The 18,030-nt window shown below is 42.6% G+C and overlaps 1 protein-coding gene across 1 annotated transcript in view; it reads left to right on the plus strand.

The window, feature by feature from the left end:
* The window catches only part of Rxfp2 (relaxin family peptide receptor 2), a 71,830-nt gene that overhangs the window by 43,707 nt on the left and 10,093 nt on the right, over positions 1 to 18,030 (plus strand). Inside the window, exons 12-17 of the mRNA XM_040751414.1 lie at positions 5,799 to 5,870; positions 5,981 to 6,052; positions 8,940 to 9,011; positions 11,770 to 11,999; positions 12,663 to 13,073; positions 17,732 to 17,950. Of these exons, the coding sequence (XP_040607348.1) occupies positions 5,799 to 5,870; positions 5,981 to 6,052; positions 8,940 to 9,011; positions 11,770 to 11,999; positions 12,663 to 13,073; positions 17,732 to 17,950 (1,076 nt within the window). The remainder of the gene's footprint in view (positions 1 to 5,798; positions 5,871 to 5,980; positions 6,053 to 8,939; positions 9,012 to 11,769; positions 12,000 to 12,662; positions 13,074 to 17,731; positions 17,951 to 18,030) is intronic.

Raw genomic sequence — 18,030 nt, forward strand, 5'->3', positions numbered from 1 at the left:
TAAAGGGTGATGTTTCTCTGATTTCTTTCTCAGTCCTTTTATCGTCTGTATATAGTAGGGCTACTGATTTTCTTGAGTTGATCTTGCATCCTGCCACTTTGCTGAAAGTATTTATCAGCCGCAGGAGTTCCCTGGTAGAGGTTCTGGTCACTTATGAAACTTTCATATCATCTGCAAATAGTGAAAGTCTGACCTCTTCCTTTCCAATTTGTATCCCCTTGATCTCCTTTTGTTTTAGTATTGCTCTAGCTAGAACGTCAAATATAATATTGAAGAGGTATGGAGAGAGGGGACAGCCCTTGTGTCCCCTTGATCTTAGAGGAAGTGCGTTGAGTTTCTGTACAGTTAGTTTGATGTTGGCTGTTGGTTTGCTGTAAATAGCTTTTATTATGTTGAGGTAAGTGCCTGTTATCCCAGATCTCTCCAAGACCTTTATCATGAAGGGGTGCTGGATTTTGTCAAAGGCTTTTTCAGCATCCAGTGAGATGATTATGTGATTTTTGTTTCTCAGCTTGCTTATATGGTAGATTACATTGATGGATTTTCAGATGTTGAACCAACCCTGCATGCCTGGGATGAAGCCTACTTGATCATGGTGGATGAGTTTTCTGATGTGTTCTTGGATCTGATTTGCCAGCATTTTATTGAGTATTTTTGCATTAATGCTTATGAGGGATATTGGTCTGAAGTTCTCTTTCTTAGTTGTGTCTTTGTGTGGCTCGGGTATCAAGGTTATGGAAGCCTCGTAGAAAGAGTTTGGCAAAGGCCCTTCTGCTTCTATTGCATGGAATACTTTGAGAAGAATTGTTATAAGCTGTTCTTTGGTAGAATTCTGCACTGAGGCCATCTGGCCCTGGGCTTGTTTTTGGTTGGGAGACTTTTGATGACTGCTTCTATATCCTTAGGGGTTATAGGTCTATTTAAATTGCTTATCTGTTCTTGATTTCATTTTGGCAAGTGATATCTATCCAGAAAAGTATTCATTTCCTTTAGATTTTTAAATTGTGTGAAGTACAGGTTTTCAAAGTATGACCTGATGATTCTGTGGATTTCCTCAGTGTCTGTTGTTATGTCCCCCCTTTTCATTTCTGATTTTTTTAATTTGCATGTTCACACTCTGTCATTTGGTAAGTTTGGATAAAGGTTTGTCTATCTTGTTGATTTTCTCAAAGAACCAACTCTTGGTTACATTGATTTTTTGTATTGTTTTCCTAGTTTCTGTTTTATTGATTTCAGCCCTCAATTTGATTATTTCCTGGCATCTACTTTTCCTGGGTGAGTTTGCTTCTTTGTGTTCTAGAGCTTTCAGTTGTGCTGTTAATTCTCTAGAGTAACTATTCTTCAGTTTCTTCATGTGGGCACTTAGTACTATGAACTTCCCTCGTAGCACTGCTTTCAAAGTGTCCCAAAAGGTTGGGTACGTTGTGTCCTCATTCTCATTGAATTCTAGGAATTCCTTAATTTCTTTTTTTTTATATTTCTTCATTGACCCAGGAATGGTGCAATTGTTCATTACTCAACTTCCATGAATTTGTAGGGTTTCTGCAATTTGTGTTGTTGAATTCTAATTTTAACGCATGATGGTCTGATAAGGTGCATGAAGTTATTCAAATTTTTTGTTCCTGTTGAGGCTTGATATGGTCGATTTTTGAGAAGGTTCCATGTGGCACTGAGAAGAAGGTATATTCTTTTTTATTTGGGTGGAATGTTGTATAGATGCCTATTAATTCCAATTTGGTCATAGCTTCTATTAGTTCCTTTGCCTCTTTGTTAAGTTTCTGTCTGGTAGTCCTGTCTAGAGGTGAGAGTGTGGTGTTGAAGTCTCCCACTATAAGTGTGTTGGGCTTTATATGTGATTTGAGTTTTAGTAATGTTTCTTTTATGAACATGGGTGCCTTTGTATTTGGGGCAAGATGTTCAAAATTGAAACTTCAGCTTGGTAGATTTCTCTTGTGATGAGTATTAAGTGCCCTCCTTCATCTCCTTTGATTGATTTTATTTTTAAATCTAATTTGTTAGATATTAGGATTGCTACCCCCACTTGTTTCTTGGGTTCATTTGATTGGAAAATATTTTCCTAACCCTTAACTCTGATGTAATAACTGTCTTTGAGGCTGAGGTGTGTTTCTTGTATACAGCAGAAGGATGGGTTCTGACTTCAAATCCATTCAGTTACCATGTGTCTCTTTATGGGCAAGTTAAGACCACTAATATTGAGGAATATTAATGAACATTGATTGCTCATTCTTGTTTGTTTTGGAATAGTTGATGGTGGTAGAATTATATGTGGATTTCTACCTCTTTTCTTTTGGCTGTTGGTAAGGTGGGATTATCTATTGCCTATGTTTTTCTGGTTGTAGTTAACTCCCTTGGGTTGGGGTTTTCCTTCCAGAACTTCCTGTAGGGCTGGGTTAGTGAATACATATTGTTTAAATCTGGTTGTGTAATGGAATATCTTGTTTTCTCCATCTATAGTGATTGAACGCTTTGCTGGGTATAACAGTCTGGGCTGGCATCCGTGGTCTCTTAGTGTTGGTAGAATATCTATCCAGGACCTTCTGGCTTTCAGAGTTTCCATGGAGAAGTCAGGTGTGATTCTGATAGGTTTGCCTTTGTATGTTACTTGGCTTTTTTCCTTTGCTGCTCTTAATATTCTTTCTTTATTCTGTATGTTCAGGGTTTTTATTATTGTGTGGCGAGGGGATTTCCTTTTGTGGTCCACTCTATTTGGTGTTCTGTAGGCTTCTTGTACTTTTATTGGCATGTCTTTCTTTAAGTTTGGAAAGTTTTCTTCTGTGATTTTGTTGAATATGTTTTCTGCCCCTTTGAGGTGGATTTCTTCACCTTCTTCTATACTTATTATTCTTAGGTTTGGTCTTTTCACAGTGTCCTATATTTCCTGGATATTTTGTGTTAGGGATTTGTTGGACTTAAGATTTTCTTTGGTTGATGAATCTGTTTCCCCTAGTGTATCTTCAACACCTGAGATTCTGTCTTCCATCTCTTGTATTCTGTTGGTTAAGCTTATATCTGTAGTACCTGACCATTTTCCCAGCTTTTCTATTTCCAGCATTCCTTCAGACTGTGTTTTTTTTTAATTGTCTCTATTTCAGCTTTCAAACCTTGCACTATCTGAATAGTTTCTTGTAATTTTTGCTTTGTCTTTTCCTCTCTTTCTTGCATTTGTTGAAGTTTTTGGTTTGTCTTTTCTTCCATTTCTTGAAATTGTTACATTTTTAGATTGTTTTTCCTCCATTTCTTGTAGTTTTTGGTTTTTTTCTCTCCCATGTCTTTAAGGGATTTTCTCATATCTTTTTTGAGTGCCTCTATCATTTTCATGAAGTTGTTTTTAAGGTCTTTCTCATCTGCTTCTTCTGTAATGGACTGTTCAGGTCTTGCGGGTATAGATTCTCTGGTTTCTGGCGGTGTCATATTGGTTTCTCTGTTGGTGGGTGTGTTTTTGTATTGTCTCCTTCCCATCATTTCTTCCTGTGGGTGCAGAAGGAGTCTCTTCCTCCCCTGGTGTGTATGTGACCACGGTTCCTTTCCAGTGGGTGGGAGGAGGTCCAATACCCTGTGGCTTTCCTCTTGCCTGGATGGAGGCTGTCCTTGTATCAGGATCTTAGCAAACTCTGAGTAGGCTAGACCCTCGCCTCACCTGTCCTGTAGGTGGAGAATGGGACTTCGAAGCTGGCAGTTTCTGAGCGGGCTGAATCCCATCAGGCTGGGATCCGGATCCACTGTGTGCATTCCTCAGCTCTCCGGTGTTTCTGCTCAGGCCACCAGAAGTTAGGCTTGCCTCAGAATTCTCCATCTTAATGATAATTGCTCCCCATAAACAGCAAGCTCTGAAGTCCGATTCCTAGCCTTCTGCTCTGCCCTGATGCTAACTTTTCTCAGTCCCTGAGTCCTGCTAGAGTTTCTGAGGGCTTACTCTCACCTGGCCTGTGTAGACAACCCCTCCTCACCTCCCTCTCTTAACCCTGCTTCTGGATAGCTGTCATTCTGTCCCTTCACCTGCTGTGTTCTCCCGTGTCCTCATCACAGAGGAGACTGGTTCAATGCAGGTTGCCAGCATTAGGGTGGGTCCCCAGAATGTGACATCTCTAGATGCATCCTCAGTGATTCCAATGCTTGAACTGCACTAAATAAGACCTTGAAGCTTGTGTGTGACCCTCACATCCTGTGTCCATGAGCCATTCCCAGTGCACTTCCTCTGTATCTCCCCCCATCCTTTCTGTCTTCTACCCATGCTGAATCATTTGTGGATTCCTGAAGATGATACCCAACCCCAAGCATGGGTTTCTCTAACATCACGTTAAAAGTTATTCTTCCTTTACTAAATCAAAGAATCCAATCCTTAGGCTTTGTCAGCCACTCCCTAATTTCCATCACCAAGACCGATGGCTCCACCCCTTGTCATTCATCTTTTCTTACTGTTTCTTCCTTGTCTTATCATATAGCTGCATTTGTCCATTTTCTGGTGAAAGTATCATAATAAGGGTGTGCACAGGGGGTCACATGGTAATACTGGATGTCAAACAGATAGTCTGCAGTGAGATTTCTTTTTTAACTTGTACACAAACTACCTGGGATCTCACTAAATCACGTCAGTATTTTCTGAGGTGTACACATTGAGGCCTAACCACCCCTCACCATGAAAGACCACGCCTCCCCTTCATGAACCACTGTGCAGTGGGTCACATCCATACCATAATAACCCTGGCTCTCACTTAGAAGTCAACTTCCTTAGGGGAAAACCTTTATAGTTATATTTAGCTCCCCCATGTCTATCAACTTCTCAATAATAATAGTTAAGATCTTATACTTTGGGGCTGTAGAGATGGCTCAGCAGTTAAGAACATTGGCTGCTCTTCCAGAGGACCCGTGTTGGGTTCCCAGCACCCTCATGGCAGCCCAAGACTATCTGAAATTCCAGTCCTGGGGGGATCTGATGTCCTCTCCTGGTGGTAATTAGTACTACACCTACATGGTAGGCACATATACAGGCAAAACACATTTCTAAAAGACATTTTACTTTACACTTAATCAGGCAATTGTACACAGGTTTAAAATCATCTCTACTTAGAAAGATATTTTAGACTGTCCCCAGATCTGTGTCTACAACTGAAGCAGAGCTCTTTGCCACGTTCTCTAGAGTCACTACCCTATGGCTCTCTCTAGATTGGGTTCCATTAGATATATTCAATTTTGTGTGCAAGACAGAGCTATATTTGTTTGTAGTCAAACCACTAGGGGATCAGCCCAGTGGCAGAGCACTTGACCAGCATGCACCAGGTCCTAGGTTCAATCCCCAGTCACAAGAGGGAAAAGACGAATTTAAGATATACAAACGTATCCACTCACGATTGTCTGAGTAGATAGTGAGTGGCTACCACTCATTTAGATGGAATGCAAAATAAATAGGAGATGCAAGTCTTGACCTCAAAAAGATTAGCTGGGCAAGCATCTGTGGAATATGTGGGAATCACAGACATGTGGGTGGGAGATGTGAACTGAGTGTGCTTTAGACAGGAAACTAATCAGGCATCTCAGAGCCAGAATGTATTGGCAAAGGGGTGAGCGGAAATTCCAGGCTGGAACTGGATGAGCATGATGCCACAAGGTCTGCCAGTGATGGAAAAACAAAACTCAGCTGACTCACGAGGTATTGTTGTGTCACAAGTTCGCAGCCTGGTCAAACTGGATTCATATTTTTTCTTGCATCAAGTGGGAAGATGTTAACTGTGAGGAGAGATGCCCATGCTATTTATTTTGGTTTTCACTGTCATCAACAGGGACCTGTCTAGCAATATGATAACAAAACTACCAGCCCACATTTTCAGCGACCTTCATCTTCTCCAAAAACTGTAAGTTCCCTGCCTCGTCATCAGATTTAACTGGCAACATCTTAACCTTCCAAAATAATAATAACAGCCATACTTATCCTCCCTCCCCTTCCTCTAATGGTAAAAAAAAGGAACCTGTCGTCCAATCCTCTTCTGTATGTCCACAAGAGCCAGTTTGGAAGTCTCAAACAACTTCAGTCTCTGTAAGTAAAGCTCTCTGATAATGCCTGTTATCACTGTAGGGAGGCTGACAACCTCACCACATATTTGATTCTAAGTGGGTGTTTCTCATGCTGGAGCAGGAGTTCTCATGAGCTGTCCCTAGGAAATCCTGATCATCACTGTCCACTGTCAGTTATGAGCTAACTCACAGTAAAGTTGCTGCTATGGCCACTCAATTGCACCACTTCTATCTGTGTTTGAATTGGAATATGCATCCTGAGATCTGGACTTGTAGGAAAATCTAATCTCATGGTCTTCACAAAGAATTAAGTATGTAATAATTTTGTTTTGGAAAAAACAAAATTGGCAAAAATAAATTCTCTAAGACTTCCTTCTTTTCCTCTTTCCCCTCTCCCTGGAGAAATGATAGGCTAAAATTTGGTTTTTACACCAAGCAGTGGTGGCACACACCTTTAATGCCAGTACTTGGGAGGCAGAGGCACGTGGATCTTTGTGAATTCAAAGCCAGCCTCGTCTACAGAGCGAGTTCCAGCGCAGGCTCAAAAGCTACAGAGAAACCCTGTCTAGAAAAACAAAAACAAAATTGGCCTTTACTTTTTCATAAATGAAAAAAAATCCCACAGAGATGAACATTCAAACAATTGGTGTTGCTTGGTATTTTACAACTTTGGCCAATGTTGGTTCTGAGGTGCCAAGATTTCTGCCAATTATTCTTTAAAGTTTGTGATTCCTTTCTCCTGGGTGACCATCTGTTGGCTAAAGTTGATTTGTTGTGACCAGAAACCATATTATATCCTCTGTTTCAACTGAAACATTTTTTTCTTTGACTCCAAGGACTGATGCCTTTGTTTTACTTTGCTTGTTTGAGATGTAGTGTCTTTGTTTGCTTAATTTTCTGAGACAGGATCTCCCATAGCCCAGGCTAGCCTCAAGCTTACTGTTCAAGGCTGAGAATGACCTTGAACTCCTAATCCTACTGCCTCCAACCTCCCCCACCCCACAGGCTAATGTTACTGGTTTGTTCCAACACTCCAGGCTCCTTCCAAAGACTAATTGTCAACATCATATTTCTTTTTGTTAAATAGATTTCTATTAGGAACTAACAAAATATTTAAATTTTTAGCCAATATTAGTGAGCATTGGCTGATGGGCAGCATGACCTTTGCCCTTAGGAAGCTAGAGTATAAATAGCCAAAATCTATAAATAAATTTTTGTGATTTTTCTAAAGACTTATTATTTATTTATGGTGAGGGTAGCTATGTGGACATGCATGCCAGTGACTGTGGAGGTCAGGGAAGGGCTTCAGATTTCAGGAACTGGAATTAGAGGTTGCTGGGAGCCACGGTGCAGGGGCTCGGGAGTGTACCCGGATCCTCTGGAAGAGCAGCCAGTGCTCTTTCTCACTGAGTCAGCTTTCCAGCCCTAACCTGTTCTTTTTAAACTTAGCAGCATATTTTAGGCTATGGACATGACTCTTCTCTAAGTGGACAGTTCAATCATATCTCATTACAAATACTCAATCTCTCATGAAGATCAGTCCTATGCAGGAAGATATTTAAAGTTCTGGGGAATGTATCTCAGTGGCAGAGAACTTGTTGAGCATAAGGTTCTAGGTTCACTAAAAGGGAGACTATCCAGCCACGGTCTGATCCCTTTCCAAAAATAGTAGGAGTTAGGCCCACAATCCTCTCTTTGTGCTCTCATTTATTTATTGTCTAATTTCTGTTTCCAAGACACCCTGGACATCAACTCATAGATTGCACTGTCTTACACACAGGATATAATGGCCTCTACGTTGTAGTAGTCACACAGTCCACAAAAATGTCAATGGTGATAGTGAAGGAAAAAGCTGAGAACAGATGAAAGAAGCAGGGCCAAAGGGCTTTTAGAAGGAACTTGGACTGTTTTCCCAGAGGGGTCACACAATGATGCTGTGGTATCAATATCTCTTCAAGTTTTAAGTCTGGTCTGGAGAGCAAGTGGACTCTTCTGTGAAGGAGCCACTTGGCCAAGAAAAACTCAAAGCTGTGCTGCAAAATCTTCATTCGGGTCAGCCGAAAGCCAACAGGATAAGCGCCTGGAATTTAAGGGCAGCTTCCAATCACACACTGCAAGCGGAAGGTTCTCATGGCTTTGCAGTGCCATTCCTTGCTTACTCCCAGAGAGGTCTGTGGCTCTTCCTCCCCAGTGTCCTGAAGGACTCTGAGATCCACACCTTTAGAAGCTCCAAGAGAAGTTTAGAATGCCCCGATGCCTGCTGGAGCCCTTTGAAGATGTGTTATAGAGTTTGGGGGGATAGCATGAATGACACCCCCTCCGGGTCTGAGAAAATGATGTCCTCAACAGTTGGCTGACTGCTCACCCCACTGCCTCTTTGGTCCCACTCTAAAGACACGTAGACCGGAGGGAAATGAACATCAAATGATCATTTCCAGTGGACTCCCTTGAATGGTGTTTTCCAGTTGGAAAAACTAGCTATGGAGCAAAACCTTTGAACTTCCAAAGTAGAAGAATAATGTTATACCCACACCACTGCCATTTGATCTATGGATTGTTTGTTTGTTCGTTTGTTTGTTTCTCACTTCTAGGGATGAATGCCAGAACCTTGTGTTTATTGGGGAAGCATGTGACCACTGAGCCACACTCTCCTGGCCCCTTACCATTTCAATATATAATACCAAAGTGTTGTATTAGAACTGCATCCTGAATTTAAGGGGCACGGAAGCTCCAACTTACAGGAGATTTTGATGTTAATGATAATTATCTCAGAATGTCTACTATGAAATGTTATCCACATTTGATTCACTAACATAAAATTTCAAAGGATCAAATTTAAGATGTGACTACCCCCAAATGAAATGGTTTCAAAGTTTAACCATGTAAAACCTAATGTGTATGTTTTCCAGAGACCTGGAAAGGATAGAGATTCCAAACATAAGCACAGGCATGTTCCAGCCCATGAAGAACCTTTCCCACATGTATGTATGTCTGAAGGGATGGAGGGAAATAAGGCATGATGAATTAATTCAAATCATCTCATGCCCAACTGTCTAATTATCACTGAACTGTGTTTGTATGCAACAAACGTCTTCTTTTCTATTGAGAACTTTTTAATTTTGTCACCTTTGGTCCCTGTTCAAATAGAGTTCAATATAATGATGTGCCGACATGAATGACCCTTCTCTCTGGAAACACGATGTTTATCCAATTGAGGCCCAATAGGAGATCAGGGTACCAGAGTGCCACACATTACATCAAATGAAGTCACTGGCTAAAGGGTACTCAGGAGACCTGGAAACATTAACTCACTTCACATGAGTGAGCAGTCGGCTGCTCTAAGATTTGGCCCATGTAGATTCCAGGTGTTGTTTCTCTTATTAAGTGCACTGCAAAATGGAGGTAATTAATCTTTATCGTAGTTTTGTTAAGTCACTTGAATATATATGACTAAAGTGCACTGTGTAAGTTGTGTTCATATATGTGTTTTTTTAACGTGATCATTTCTTTATCAACTGTATATAATCTATATGTTCCTAATTTAAAAATTAACCATTGTCATCCACAAAACTAGGGAGAAATGGATGTAAGATCCCAAGTTGGGTGCAGCCAGTCGATGAGAGAGTTGATGTGAATTCAGGTGCTCTTGGGGGGAGAACACTTGGGTTCTGTCTGTGCCGGTGTGGTACCTAAAAGTCCAATGCCTAGCCCAGTGCTTTTGCTCATTCCCCTTCCCGAGGCACCGCTAGATAAATAATTAATGAGGCTGTCCTTTACTTGCTGCAGGCAGAAGGTGAGTTTTTCATAGACTAGAGTAAATCCAGCTTTTTCAGAATTTCTAAATGCCAAAGTCAAGGTCACGGAGGGACCAGCAACAAATGAAAAATGAACTAGCTTAGCTACATTTCTGAGCTACCTTAGCTACATCATCTCTGAACTAGCTTAGATACATCTCTAAACTAGCTTAGCTACATCTCTAAACTAGTTTAGCTTCATTTCTAAACTAGCTTAGCTACATCTCTAAACTAGTTTAGTTACATCATCTCTGAACTAGCTTAGCTACATCTCTAAACTAGCTTAGTCACATCATCTCTGAACTAGTTTAGCTACATCATCTCTGAACTAGCTTAGCTATATCATCTCTGAACTAGCTTAGCTATAGCTCTGAACCAGCTTAGCTTCAGCTCTGAGCTAGCTTAGCTACATTACTGAACTAATTTAGCTACATCTCTGAGCTAGCTTAGGAAATCCCTACCAAATGGCCTGCTTTCCTTTCCTTCCTTGGCTTTTGATTGTTGAAACATCTTTACCTCTTCACCGCATCCCTCCCTCCTGCCCCTGGTTACAGTGGGAGAACCAACAGGGCTCTCTCTGAAGTCGATGAGCATAAAGAACCAAGGGCGTCAAGTTGGTGCCAGGAGTCCAGGGAGAAACCAATCAAAACAGATGTCAAATTCCTTTCATTGGATGCCAACTGCTAGGAAGCTGGACTATATATGGCACGTGGGTTAGAGATTGCCTTACTTGTCTCCAACACACCCAGCACTCAACAGTCCATGGTCCTTTGGCTGATCTAAGAAATAGGTACATAGTGGTGCTGAGGACATAGTGATGAGAAAGAGGAAGAATATACCAGATAATTTTCATTTAGCTTTGAAACCACAGTAATTGAGCCAATAAATGAATGTCCATTAAATTCCCTGAGGATTCACAAAACGAAGACATAGATGAGGGATCTGGATGGTCAGTCATGCGGCACTTGAGACAATCTGAATACATCCAAAGGAAAAGCAGAATCAAGGACCTTGGAAGGGGATGGGCCTGGCCTGTGTGGGGTTAGAAGGCCTCTGCATTTGGGTGGAAGGAGGCCAGGCAGCTAAGAACACCCAGGCAAGCAATCTGAAGAAGGCTCCACATAGTGCCATGGAGTCATCTAGTTGCTGGTGTGGAAACTGGATTAGGAGATGCTAAAAGTATATTCAGCTGGGGGGTTGGGGGAAGGCTGGAGTAATGTAAGACACAGTAAAAACACAAAAAAAACCAACCAAACAAAAAGTACAAATAGAATGAGTATTATGGGAGAAAAATCTAAATATACAAGTTTGGGGTAAGCTGACCCATTCTAACCCTCAAGATTCCCCATGTTCACGTTACAAATGCATTGACCACAAGCAACCCTTCATTGCCCTCTAGAATTTAAGTCTCTTGAAGAAACTCTGATACGAGCCCTGTGTTTAAGGTGACTGCTTCTCCCAGCTTCAGAAAGACTTGATTTTCCTAGTCTCAGACTCTCCCCTCTTGCCAGTGCAAGGAGAAGGCTAGATACTCAGTGTTTGTTGAGAATATTTTTGTGAGTTGTAGGTTCCTTAAAATGGAAGCCTGGGATGTTGGTTAGAGACTAATTTCCTGGCAGTGGTCTGCTCTGTAGAATACCCAGTGAGAACAGAATACCACATCCTATATGGTGGGGACGGCGGTAGAGCACTGTGACCTCAGATCTCTATAGTCCCCCTACCTTTGAGTCTCTGCAGACACAGTCACACCCTTCTGAAGTCTCTGTCCCTATGGTGCTAGCCATTTGAACAGCACCACCTAGGCTAACAGATTACATAAGAATAATAATACTTCTCAATAATAAATTAGCAAAGCACCAACCCCTACTTCCCACCTGTAGGCCCAATAGGAACCCCTCAATCACTGCTGCCAATGACTGTCATCTTTTTCTCCTTTTGACTTCAGTTATTTGAAAACCTTTCGGTACTGCTCCTATGTTCCCCATGTCCGAATCTGTATGCCCTCGACTGATGGTATTTCTTCATCTGAGGACCTCTTGGCTAACAGTATCCTCAGAGTGTCTGTCTGGGTTATAGCTTTCATTACCAGCGTTGGGAATTTCCTTGTCATTGCCGTGAGATCTCTTATTAAGGCCGAGAATACCACTCATGCTATGTCCATCAAAATCCTTTGTTGTAAGTATGCTTCTTGTATATATAGATTGCCTTTCCATCAGCTGATATGTATATATATATAGTATGTATGTGTATATACACATATACATACACACACACACACACAGGATTGTATATTTGACAACTATCTTTCAATCCAAATTGGCTTTGGTGGGTAAATATTTTCTAGATATGAATGGATTGGTCTTTGTGACTCTAAGTCACAGGTTCTTAGCATGGAACACACCCCTGGGAATCACATCTTAGAAATGAAATCACAGGTTAATGAGTTGGGGGATGGGAAATGGAATAAGTTTTGAGATTTGTAAACTAACTTTTTAAAGTTTTATTATTATGAATTTAATTATTATTAATTTCAATTACATGAGCCCATGTGCTTAGCAAGCTCAGATTCTCACCCACCTCCACTGTCAGGGAAAGGAGGGCTAGTTAGTCAAGAATATTTTACTAACTAAACAAGTAATATACTTTTCATTTAAGTACTAACCCTCAGAAAATCTTACCTTTTTTGCCCTTTTAAGTAGAAAACAAATTGAACCCATTGGCTGGTTGGTAGTCTAGTAGGTAGTTACATCGGTTCATTTAATACAGGAAGAAGAATCTAGGAAAAAATAAAAGGATTGATGCTGAACACAACTGCCATGGCTGCTTGGCTTCCCGCAGGTGCCGACTGCCTGATGGGGGTGTATCTGTTCTTCGTGGGGGTTTTCGACATGAAGTACCGAGGGCAATATCAGAAGTACGCGCTGCTGTGGATGGAGAGTGTACCCTGCCGCCTCCTGGGCTTCCTGGCCACGCTGTCCACGGAGGTCTCCGTGCTGCTGCTGACCTTCCTGACCCTGGAGAAGTTCCTGGTCATCGTATTCCCTTTCAGCAACCTGCGCCTGGGCAAGCGCCAGACTGCGGTGGCGCTTGCCGCCATCTGGGGCTTAGGGTTCCTCATAGCAGCCATTCCCTTCACCAGCGAGGATTATTTTGGCAACTTTTATGGGAAAAATGGAGTCTGCTTCCCTCTTCATTACGACCAAGCGGAAGATTTTGGAAGTAGAGGGTACTCCCTTGGGATCTTCCTAGGTAAATTTTATTTTTTGTTTCCCAGAAGAGACACCACCATCTTTCTAGAAATGACACAGATCATCAGAAATAAATCTGTCCATTCAGAAAGCAGAGTTCTTCACACGCATTTTATAGATGCTTTTTATTAAGTATTTTAATACCGAGATTTAGGGTGGAAAACAAAGACTGGACTCTCAGGATCTTTTTTTAAAATCACACCTGCATTTTTTTTCTTTTCTTTTCATTCATAGTGAGTGTGGCCTGGAAAAGTTCTAAGGAAGTGTTCAGTCCTGAAACCCTACCAAATTACTCAGACTCCTTAAAAATTTTAGACAATTTAGTTGCTATTTAAGTAAATATTAATAAAATTCTAGAATTTTAATATTTTAAAAAAGAAACACACAAGCAGGCTGTCTAAACGCCCACAGATTTATTGCCTTTTGTAAGCACAGCTCTTGAGACCACTCAGTACAAATTCTTTTCAGCTTTCTTAATTCCCTGATTTTTTTCCCCTTAGAAACAATGATACTATATTTTCTGTGACAAACGAATGGCAGACTTAGACCTTGACATTAGGCTCTTTATTATTATTGTGTAACACGTCTTACTTGGAATGACGGTTGTTCCCACAGCCGATGCTCTTTTAAAAATCATTTTCCTCTGCCTGTGTGCTGTCGCCCTAGTGTGAAACCTTGCCTCTGCCTCTGAGCTGTATTCTTCCGCCTCCCACTGCCTGTGATGTCACAGTGTCCCCTCCTCACGTACATCTGTTTGCCAGCCCTGTCATAACTGCCCTGGCTATGAAAACAACTGTTTCCCTCTCATCTGAAACCATCAATGCCCCAAACTACAAGTTCAAATTCAAATGGGCCACTTAAAACTCATCCTGGGGCTACCCTGACCTCTGTTCCCATGTCTCCATCTAGTCCTCCTTTTCTAAAAAAACAAACTCTTTATTTACACCATTTTGGTAATTATCCTCAGACATATATTCATAAGTACGTCCCTTCCAGGATACTGTAGACTGTGCTTTTTCCTGGGTCTCTTCTTACAGCTCCTAGCATAGGTGAGCATCACAGAGACCTTCATATATGTGTAAACACATGCCCATGCCCACCGCAGTCCACTCACACCACAAGCCCATGCCCACCGCGGTTCACTCACACCACAAGCCCATGCCCACCGCAGTTGACTCACACCACATGCCCATGCCCACTACAGCCTACTCACGGGGCCAGTGATTTACTGTGTATCTTCTATGAGATACAACCCCCCCTTTCACAGACATTAGAGAATAGAAAGCGGGATACAGACCCTCAGATGCATCCTCATAGCACCCCGGGTGAAGAAAGAGTACAGGATATCCTAGGGGCCCCACATCTGAGGACCAGGGAAGGCTTTGAAAGAGAAATGAAGCCCCAGGGATGAGGAGGCAGAGCCAAGCGAAGACAGAGGACGGTGGGAGTGGGAGCTGTGTACTAGGAAAGGACCGTGGGTTCAGAGACCCAAAGCCAAGGGCCAGGCCCAGTTGAGTTGAGGGTGGCTATATTTTACAGCGACGGCTGAGACGTGACTAAAATGGGTTAAGCACCTGCCACAGAATCGTTGTATTTTATGCCAAGCTAAACTTTCCGATGAAAGGCCTCAGATAAACCAGGTTATAAAATTCTATTGTACCACAATGTAGTAAGAGTCCATGGACTAGGATGTGCTTCGGATAAAAATAGCCTTGAATTTAAACCATGGTCCCTGCCATTACCAGTCTTCCACACAGTCTCAATTCAGATTAAGAATGTTTTTTACCAGTTCTGGAAACATATGCAAATTTTATGCTTATTAGAAAGAATTTGATAATCACTGTTTTGAATTTTCTTTTTATTACATCAAGAATAAAGCAAGCTAAAGGAACAAGAAATGGATGTTATGGGAGATATCTGTGAAACTATTTGGCCCCAAAAGAGTGATTCATTTAATTGTATTTTTAACATCTTTATTTCTTTACTAAGTTGCATTTAAAGGGATCTGAACCACAATATTTCAAATTATTATAAGCAATCTAAGCACAAGTAAACAAAAATGCAGTTTTACATTATGTGCTACATTTATTGTAGGGGCCAAAACATAAAAAAATAATGCTTCTAAGGCAGTTATATTAAATTTCTGACAAATTCTAAGATTCTTTTATTCATATGTATAAACTAAGGAACTAAGATGGTTATCTACTTTTTGAGACATACACTATAATTACAGCAATACCTTAAGGGTTGATGTTCTAGGAACTAAAAAAAAACGTGTGTGTGTGTGTGTGTGTGTGTGTGAGAGAGAGAGAGAGAGAGAGAGAGAGAGAGAGAGAGAGAGAGAGAGAGAGAGAGAGAGAGAGAGAGAGAGAACATGGGAGTGTGTTTTGTGCTCTAGAAGAGCAGTCTTGCCAGTTGCAGTGGTGCATTCCTTTACAGCATTCAGGAAGCAGAGACAAGCAGATGTCGTGAGTTCAAGGCCACCTAGGACTGCATAGTGTGACCTTGTTTCAGGAGAGAGAGAAACAGAGAGACAGAGACAGAGAGGGGGGGCAATCTTGCTTCATGGTATTCCAGATCTGAATTTCCAAGTCTAAGTGTTGGTGGCACACACCTTTAATCCCAGCACTCAGGAGGCAGAGGCAGATGGATCTCTGTGAGTTTGAGGCCAGCCTGGTCTACAGAGAGAGTTTCAGGACAGGCTCCAAAGCCACAAAGAAACCCTGTCTCTAAAAAAACAAAAACAAACAAACAAACAAAAAAAGAACTTATACCTTTGAAATTCCTTTTTAGGGCTAATCAAAACCTAATTCTTGATTTTATTTCCTCAACTTGGAGAGTTCAGCTGCTCCACACCTCTGAGCACACAGGAGAAGGTGTTTCTGGGAAACCCCAGTGCTAGACACCATGGTAACAGCCATGTAGCTGATGCTGACTTCCTGCCTGAGATGTAAAACTAGTGTGCTCTTCCTGACAGGTGTGAACTTGCTGTGCTCTTCCTGACAGGTGTGAGCTTTCTGTGCTCTTCCTGACAGGTGTGAACTTGCTGTTCTGTTCCTGACAGGTGTGAACTTGCTGTTCTGTTCCTGACAGGTGTGAACTTGCTGTGCTCTTCCTGACGGGTGTGAGCTTGCTGTACTCTTCCTGACAGGAGTGAGCTTGCTGTGCTCTTCCTGACAGGTGTGAGCTTGCTGTGCTCTTCCCGACAGGTGTGAGCTTGCTGTACTCTTCCCGACAGGTGTGAACTTGCTGTGCTCTTCCTGACGGGTGTGAACTTGCTGTGCTCTTCCCGACAGGTGTGAGCTTGCTGTGCTCTTCCTGACAGGTGTGAACTTGCTGTGCTCTTCCTGACAGGTGTGAGCTTTCTGTGCTCTTCCTGACAGGTGTGAACTTGCTGTGCTCTTCCTGACAGGTGTGAGCTTTCTGTGCTCTTCCTGACAGGTGTGAACTTGCTGTTCTGTTCCTGACAGGTGTGAACTTGCTGTTCTGTTCCTGACAGGTGTGAACTTGCTGTGCTCTTCCTGACGGGTGTGAGCTTGCTGTACTCTTCCTGACAGGAGTGAGCTTGCTGTGCTCTTCCTGACAGGTGTGAGCTTGCTGTGCTCTTCCCGACAGGTGTGAGCTTGCTGTACTCTTCCCGACAGGTGTGAACTTGCTGTGCTCTTCCTGACGGGTGTGAACTTGCTGTGCTCTTCCCGACAGGTGTGAGCTTGCTGTGCTCTTCCTGACAGGTGTGAACTTGCTGTGCTCTTCCTGACAGGTGTGAGCTTTCTGTGCTCTTCCTGACAGGTGTGAACTTGCTGTTCTGTTCCTGACAGGTGTGAACTTGCTGTTCTGTTCCTGACAGGTGTGAACTTGCTGTTCTGTTCCTGACAGGTGTGAACTTGCTGTGCTCTTCCTGACGGGTGTGAGCTTGCTGTACTCTTCCTGACAGGTGTGAGCTTGCTGTGCTCTTCCTGACAGGTGTGAGCTTGCTGTGCTCTTCCTGACAGGTGTGAACTTGCTGTTCTGTTCCTGACAGGTGTGAACTTGCTGTGCTCTTCCTGACAGGTGTGAACTTGCTGTGCTCTTCCTGACAGGTGTGAGCTTGCTGTGCTCTTCCCGACAGGTGTGAGCTTGCTGTGCTCTTCCCGACAGGTGTGAACTTGCTGTACTCATCCCGACAGGTGTGAGCTTGCTGTGCTTTTCCCGACAGGTGTGAACTTGCTGTGCTCTTCCCGACAGGTGTGAACTTGCTGTGCTCTTCCCGACAGGTGTGAACTTGCTGTGCTCTTCCTGACAGGTGTGAACTTGCTGTTCTGTTCCTGGCAGGTGTGAACTTGCTGTTCTGTTCCTGACAGGTGTGAACTTGCTGTTCTGTTCCTGACAGGTGTGAACTTGCTGTGCTCTTCCCGACAGGTGTGAACTTGCTGTGCTCTTCCTGACAGGTGTGAACTTGCTGTTCTGTTCCTGGCAGGTGTGAACTTGCTGTTCTGTTCCTGACAGGTGTGAACTTGCTGTTCTGTTCCTGACAGGTGTGAACTTGCTGTGCTCTTCCTGACAGGTGTGAACTTGCTGTGCTCTTCCTGACAGGTGTGAACTTGCTGTTCTGTTCCTGGCAGGTGTGAACTTGCTGTGCTCTTCCTGACAGGTGTGAACTTGCTGTGCTCTTCCTGACAGGTGTGAACTTGCTGGCTTTCCTCATCATCGTGTTTTCCTATGTCGCCATGTTCTGCTCCATTCAGAAAACATCCCTTCAGACTGCAGAAGTGAGGAACCACATTGGGAAGGAGGTGGCTGTTGCAAACCGGTTCTTCTTTATTGTGTTCTCAGATGCCATCTGCTGGATCCCTGTGTTTGTCGTTAAAATCCTGTCTCTCCTTCAAGTGGAGGTACCAGGTGAGTCCCTTTTCTCATTCCAAGGTATATTGTGCTTTCTTAGACCCTTTGTTTGACAAGGCCAGAGTCTGGGAGACTGC

Source organism: Mesocricetus auratus, unplaced genomic scaffold (genome assembly GCF_017639785.1).
Source record: "Mesocricetus auratus isolate SY011 unplaced genomic scaffold, BCM_Maur_2.0 Super-Scaffold_100008, whole genome shotgun sequence".
Lineage (NCBI taxonomy): Eukaryota > Metazoa > Chordata > Mammalia > Rodentia > Cricetidae > Mesocricetus > Mesocricetus auratus.